Below are 7,972 nucleotides of genomic sequence, written 5' to 3' on the forward strand. Positions count from 1 at the left end.
AAGATCGCTTCGGTGCCTTTTCTACCTTTGCAAGTCAGTTGTTTTTTTTTTCCAAAAATAGAGAAAGGGGCGCGCTGAACTCGGAGGAGATTTTAAGAGGTCTATTTTTCCTCTTCTGGGGCTCATTCCTCCCGTTCCCCTTCCTTCTCTGCTTTCGCTCGGACGCATTCAGCCATTTGAAGGGGCACCTATATTTCCCGGCACCTCGGAACATATAGGCAAATGGGTAAGACGGGTAACCACCGGCATGCTTCACTGGAGCTTATGGAAGCGTCTCCAGACTCACCACGCCTGCGTAAAGACAGAGACAAAGCTTATGTTTTTGTACTTTTTCTTTAGGTTCAGATAATGAGCAATAGAACTGTGTGTTTTTTTTTTTTTTTTTTTTTTTTTTTGAAGGACATAGCCTATATGTCAAGTTTAAATCGTGGGGTGGATTTTTTTTTTCTCCCCCCCCAGCTCTATTCAAGCAGGCATTGTTTAAAAGCTTTAAATCTTAAATGGAACCACACTGCCAATTATCCCATGAAAAGTGTGTCTCTGAACAGAACCTCGAGTGTCAATTTCCTCATGCTCGCCATTTTTTTTTATGTTTGGGTATTTTTTGTAGTTGTTGTGTTCTCAGGGATGGCGGAGGAGGGGGTTGGGGGGGGGAAATTATAGAGTCAAATAGTTTACACGCTTTTGTTGGTTACCAAGCAGTCCAGGCTGACACATGTTAACTTCCCTCTGTGGTGTAAATTACAGGAGCTGGCCTGCGTAAAACTGACACAGGATGCACACTGTTTGTACAAGCTGCTTCTTAATACATACATACACATCATTATTTTTATGAAATGACATTGTGTGGCAGAGTAGGAAAAGTGCATTACAAATGACAACATGAGTGTAATTGATGTACTTGTCTTATACATGCATTTGTAGGCCTACTCACTATGTGACTTGTGTCTCTATTCCTCCTGCAGAGCAAAACTATGGAGAGGTGAACCAGTTAGGCGGCGTGTTCGTCAATGGACGACCCCTGCCCAACGCCATACGGTTGAGGATCGTGGAGCTGGCTCAGCTCGGGATCAGACCCTGCGACATCAGCCGGCAGCTCCGAGTCTCGCACGGCTGCGTGAGCAAGATTTTGGCGAGGTACAACGAGACAGGCTCCATCTTACCCGGAGCCATCGGTGGGAGCAAGCCACGGGTCACGACGCCTAACGTGGTGAAGAACATCAGGGAATACAAACAAGGCGACCCCGGGATCTTCGCCTGGGAGATCAGGGACAGGCTTTTGGCAGATGGAGTTTGTGACAAGTACAACGTCCCGTCGGTGAGCTCGATCAGCAGGATTTTACGCAACAAGATTGGAAATCTCTCCCAGCCCAACCAGTATGAGAGCAGCAAGCAAGGCTCCGCGCAGGCCGGGCTCTCCTACAACCACATATACCCTTATTCCTACCCGAACACCATGTCGCCCACTGGCACTAAAATGGGCAGCCCTTCTGGAGTACCGATGACGGCTGGACATATGAGCTTATCCAGGGCCTGGCCTTCCGCACACACCGTCAGCAACATCCTCGGTATACGAGCCTTCATGGATCCTGCAGGTGAGGAAAACAAACACTCCCCATGCTCTGTGAGGAGACATCTTAGGCGTTTCGGCCGTGTAGCTCTGCACTGTCCTCACACCAGAGCTTCATAAACCAGTGCAGCTGGTTTATTATTGTGTTATTCTGCATGATGAATAGCCACAGCACTCCGTTAAACCTGGGCTGGCAACAGGCAGGACAACGTGTCCAATGGAAGTTGCACAGGCCTCCGTTTCTCCATTCAGCCAGAAAGCAGTAAGGCCACTCTCAATAGGCCTTTTCATGGGATGATGCATTTGCAAACACCTTGCTCACCTGCTCTATCCCCCCCCCCACTAATCCCTCAAGTAGTCATTACAGGCGTTTTGTCTTTGCCTTTCTGGTCCTTTAGTCCAACACAGTAGTGAGTGTTTTCACACAGCGTTTAGTCTCCTGGTCCAGTGTGTTTTTTTGTGTGTCATAATGTCCAATATCATTTTAACAAAATGTGTGTCAAATTCCATTTTTGTAACAATGGACAATTTCTCAATGAAATAGATTGCCTACTTAAACAAGAATGTTGATTATTTTTACGCACACAAATGATAACATGTAGGGTTTTATTGAGTACAATTAACCCAAACAATTAATATAATTGATTAAGATAACGTTATTTATAATATTATGTGATAATATGTTTTTTTGTAGCTTTTTTTTTTTGCTTTGTCTTTTAACGTTTAATTAAAAAAACAGGCCTTGTTTTTATATTACTAGCTTATTACAAACACTTGTAATAATCACGATCATTTTTTTATATTTAAGTATAAAATTGTTCGATTAAACCTGACTTCAAAACTATTTTAGAAAGGCCTGCTGTTTTGATGAAAATGAAATGTATTTTTAAAGCCCAGTCATGGCTGATGCGGAAATGATTTGAAATGTCCAATTCTCATCATTTATCAAAACTAAATGTAAACTGCATGTTTTTTTGTTTTTTTCCTGTGTCAATTCTACCTTTTATACATTTTTTTTGACATGTGGTTGTATTTTTCTAAATCAGCCCTCGCTGGGACGGAGGGATATTCACAAAAAATGGAAGAGTGGAGTAACGTCAACAGAGCAGCTTTCCCCGCGGCTCACACGGTCAACGGGATCGACAAATCAGCTATTGACCCCGACATCAAATACGCTCAGGTAAACGGATCTCTGTCCTTGTGCAGCCTATACACCCTCTGACATTTCTACACCAAAGTGTGCTCGCTCTGTATTAACTATATTAGCGCCATTTTATTTTTCTTTGTAGGAAACCCTCCACATGTTTCGTGCCAAAATGGGCAGAGGCCTTTAGTAAATAAGTGCTCTCTCTCTCTCTGCAAAGGCCTGTGGCGGAGCTGTGAAAAGTTTCCAAATCAGGAACCGTCAGAAAGAGTCATATAAGGCCACAGCCCCTCTGCTTGATCAGATGTTACCTAACCCCTGAGACTCTAAAAAAAGTGTTATTACTGTTGATTAAGTGTTCTGTTTTAGAAGACAGACAGTCTGTGTATTCCTACTCTAATTAGTGTTATTTATGGTGAATTAAATTGCAGTGAATGTCATTTATTTTCTCAATTTGCCCCCCCTCTCTCCCTGTAAACCACTCAGCTTAGAGAAGCACCGCTGGAGGCCACATGCCACTGTGTCTGCAGGTTTTTTTGAGGTTTGCGTTGTGCTTACTGTGTCCGCCTTTTCTTGTGTTTGCTTGCAGCCCTCCTCGACACTGTCCGGTTATGTCTCGGCGTGTGCTTACTCTCCCACCAACCAGTACGGGGTGTACAGCGGGCCAGCAGGCGGCTACGTGGCCCCGGGCCACCACCACCACCACTGGCAGCCGCAGAGCCCGGCCCTGTCGCACCCGGGCGGCGGGATGAGCAGCATGCACGCGGGGAGATCCACTCGCCGATGACCTTCAAGCACCAGGCCAGAGAAGGTACGTGTGGAGGGGGGAGGGGAGGGGGGGGGGGGAGGGGACACAGTTTAATATGACAGAGTGGTGACAGATGTGTCGAATACCAGAAAAATTAAAAAAAACTAAACTATCTGGGATGCAGTTGATTTAAATCATAATTCAAAATTTCACAGTGCAATTTGGATATTACTATTGCTTTATGAAATATATATATTCTCAGAGTGTCTTTATATCTGCAGAGGAGCGCGCATTCCCCTTTCTCGTGCACGCTCACTTTCGAAATAGGCAACGACCGCAACGAGTGTAAACATTTACCAAATCCCAAAAGAAGCCTAATTACATGTCAATTAGTAAATATTGACCTTCCAGACTGGGTCTGCCAGGTGGTCCCATGACATTTTACACACACAAAAAAATGGAAGATAAGCTTTTTTTTTTTTAAAAAGAGATACTGTTCTGAGTAATTCCGTGTTTCTGAATACCCCCTTTAGAGTAGATCTGATCTGGTTAGAAACTAACTTGAAGGTACAATTATTCGAGTTTAATGCATGAAGTAAATAATAACTTGAATTTCTTATTTGTGTTGTGCAGGAGACAGAAAACCGCCCACTCCCCTGAGCAAGCAGCAGCAGCAGCAGCAGCAGCAGCAGCAACACGAAGACTTGAACAGTGTGCATGGACTCAGTCTCCCTACCTCATCATCATAACCGGGACTTACACCACCTTAATTACCAGAACCCATTTAACTGAACTCATTTCTACGACTCCAACAGTAAGTCTGAACACTAACGGCTTGTTTCCCCGAGTGTTTTGCAGCTAACAGTCAAACACACACACACACACACACACACACACACACACACACACACACACACACACACACACACACACACACACACACACACACACACACACACACACACACACACACACACAGGCCTTTTCACATTCACATTATGAATACAGTATAGCTTTATCGGCTTCAGTGGCCAAATGAATGTAAGCTTGCATGGATGTATCGGTGTTGCCCCTCTAATATTTTTCTCAATTGAAATACTTCATGTTGCTAGACTGTTTTCTTTTATGGACACCGCAGGATTTAAAAAAAAAAGTCATTGAAGTTTTATTATAAAAACCAAGGGCCATTCTGTAATCCGTCATATATTATATTATCTTAATTTGTCTTTCCATGATCTCGAGTCCACACTGACTCAACGATGTGAACAAATAGATAAATTGTCTAAATGTAAAATATTTGCCAAAGCTTTAATTATATATTTTTTATAATTTCATTGTAAATATTCAAAAAAATAAAGGGTTTCTTAAATGCCATGTGTTGTCGTTCTGTAGTTGATATTGTTTCGGTTTAGATCCATGAGTGTATTGTTTGGTTCATCTGGTTCAGGCCTATAAGTCATGGATGTTCGCTGTTGATTTTATCAGTTTATAAACATAACAGGGAATTGAAGTTTCCCTTAACATTTTAGCCTACAGTTTCTGTAACTCCCAAAAGTGATTTTCGGTAATGTCTTAAAGTTTTACACCAACTTATTTGTTTCATCGCAGTTTTTCAAACTGGAGGCGAACGAAAGATCACCTTCTCTGAAATGAAAGTACGATATCTAGAATGCTGTAAATAGCATAAAAGACATTTTAATCAATCATATATTACGTGGAATTGAATTGAACTCGTTACACCATGGGAAAAAAAAAAGTCCTTCCCTGATTCAGGTGTAACACCCCTCCAGACCAGGCGCCTCCACTGATGCTATCACACGTGCAAATTATACCTGCCATGATGATATCAGAGACCTGATCAAGCACGTTTATGAACGGTGTCAGTCCGAATCCACCCACATGCAGCCTTGGATATGTTTTTTCAGTATACAAATGAGGAGAATTAAACCAGTATGAGTGGCCCTACAGGCCTCTGGGCTCTGCTCTGTCTCCAATATGTTCATTCCTGTGGCCTGTTTGCTTTAACGAAAAGCCTCCTCACAGCTTTCCTTATTAGACTGAACTGCTCGTTACTGAATGTGACCTGGTTTTCTGATCATGCCTTTATGTTTGAAATATCTTTATGATAAGGCTTTCGTTTTTTGTGGTAGTTGTATAGTCTATTTAACGATGCTTTAGTACAAGAATTACTTCCAAAAAATACTTTACATAATTCTTAAGTTTGTGTGATGCAGAGATGTTTTTGTATATATGGCATTATATAATTATTATAGTATTTTTCTAAACATTGAATTCCGTCAGTAGAAAAGGGCCATCTTGTGTTATGTGGCCTTAATTAGCAAATTAAACTCTTGGCTAAAATGTTTTTATCATAGACTGAATAGTTCATTAGTGAAGTTTCTAATTTTGTTATTAGTACTCACAACAAAGCAATATCTTTACTGATGTTCTTTTAGTAATATCAGCAACCCAATGTTTTAAATGCATGGGCCTAAGTTTAATTTGTTCTAAATTTGAATTTTCAGTTAATGTTTTAATATTTTATTTCTACCCTTAATCTGAACCAAAATTACCTTGGAGCACTAGGAAAAATTATACATCATGTATTTATTACGTTTTAATATTTGTATATAAGTTTATTAGTTTGACAGCTTTAAACTCTTACAACTTAAATTTACGTATGTGAAAAATCTGGACTGTCAGGTGCTGGTCCACGTCACCATATTGTTATTTAATGCAGGATGGTGAGGTCACAGGTTAATATTTGCAACAAGGTTGGTTTGGTGAGGAACCAGTATTGTTTGGTTGTTTGAGCATTTCTGATGTTTTTAACTGGAACTTCAGTGTGAATGCAAGCAGGAATTAAAAAATATTGACAAGGACGGCATTTTTTTCTTGAAAGAGACAATGATACATTAAACAGTGTTCTTAAGTAGATCTTCATAAATTAAATATGTTATCCTAAAAAACTATTTTTTATAATTCCAAATGCATAGACCTGTTGACCTTTCATGTAGACCAAGAAATCCTTTGAGTGGGTTTCCACTGAGCTAGGACACGGCTCATTCAATTAGATTATTGATTGTATCTGTTTTCTGTAAACAACCAACCAAATCAGCTTCAAGGTTTTTAACACTAAAAGCAAAAGTTGCCGATTGACTGACTGATGTTGAAATAAATGAGTGTCAACAGCAAAACTGATGCCACCTTACAATGAAAGTATCCCTGAGACTGGAGGGATGATCAATTTAGAGTTTATACAGATAGATTCTATATTTTTGATTGTGGCTTTAGGAGACAGTTGGAAACTCAAGCTGAACCACCACAGAACAAAAGAGTATTGATCACAAAAACAGGGCATTATTTTAATATATGGGTTATTTCCAGAGAGAACTAGAGATAACAATGTGCTTTATGAACATGTTGCTGGGCTGTAAAAAAAATGGTTCCTAATTTTGTCATCCTTAAAATGTAAACGTTAATGGTCATGAATTTTATCTGCCATCTCCACATACAAGCATGACGTTAAATGTACTGCGATAATCAACCTCGCTTATAGGTCAGCAGTAACTTTGGGGTTTTGATTGATATGAAACAGCACTGAAAAAGGGGTCCCGTAAAAGAGGAAGTAACTTATTCACAGGGTGCTCTAATGGTACAAACAAAAGACAAAGCACTGACGTGTCATAATGATCAGTTTAAAGATAGATGCAGGAATGCGGGTGCCCTCTGAGCTCTATTTTGCAGTCGCTGATTACTTTTCACTTTTTCCAGCAAAATCCCAACTGACTGCGTATATCCAAACATTAAGATGGCCTATGAGTACACATGCTCCCTGACTGGAGTCTTTCTGTTTTCCCGGATACCACTTGGGGTTCAGAAAACACTCCTTCATGGTGGTGGGGTTACTTCCTGCGGGACCTATGGTCATCAATCAGGGCAGCAAGTGATACCCCCCACTGCGTCTTCTGCAGACCCTCTGTGTTGGAGGGGCAGCAGGTGGGCTGGTTTTAGATGGTTGTTTCCTATTGATACAGAGCACAAAAACATCATATTTCTTTCATTTTTAGAGTGTGTACTTTGAGATGGGTGAAAACCAACACACTAGCGAAGCCACCTCTTTTTCACCCCACAAATACCATTGGGATTCAGTTATTGTGCATTTTGAACATTGGTCAAATGGTTCCCACTGAGCCATTGTTTCATTACTTCTTTTACTAATGATGTAATTTCACAAGATAAAGCTCACAGCTATTTCTATAAAATATTTTATTGTCACTATAACATCGTTTGCCAACTTTTTGTTGTTTATATCTTCTGGTGTTGGTTTTAATAGATGTCAATTTGGAGTTAAGGTTGAACCCAATAGATCATAGATTTTTTGATTTTTTTAATATGTTTGGAAAATTACTGAAAAACAACACCTGTTTGTGGGTAAATGAGACAAAAGGAGACTTTTGCACTGTATCATGCCAGACTCAGAAGAGTATACTGACACACACAAGTGTGC

At 40.6% G+C, this 7,972-nt stretch overlaps 1 protein-coding gene across 1 annotated transcript; it reads left to right on the top strand.

The window, feature by feature from the left end:
• Nucleotides 1–222: 222 nt before the first annotated feature.
• Nucleotides 223–4,211, top strand: pax1a (paired box 1a). The gene is given in 6 exon segments (XM_054614374.1): nt 223–295; nt 966–1,595; nt 2,617–2,750; nt 3,304–3,475; nt 3,478–3,525; nt 4,096–4,211. Coding segments are annotated over 6 exon segments (1,173 nt in total).
• Nucleotides 4,212–7,972: the final 3,761 nt, after the last annotated feature.

The sequence above is a fragment of the Anoplopoma fimbria genome, chromosome 15 (genome assembly GCF_027596085.1).
Source record: "Anoplopoma fimbria isolate UVic2021 breed Golden Eagle Sablefish chromosome 15, Afim_UVic_2022, whole genome shotgun sequence".
Taxonomy (NCBI): Eukaryota; Metazoa; Chordata; class Actinopteri; order Perciformes; family Anoplopomatidae; genus Anoplopoma; species Anoplopoma fimbria.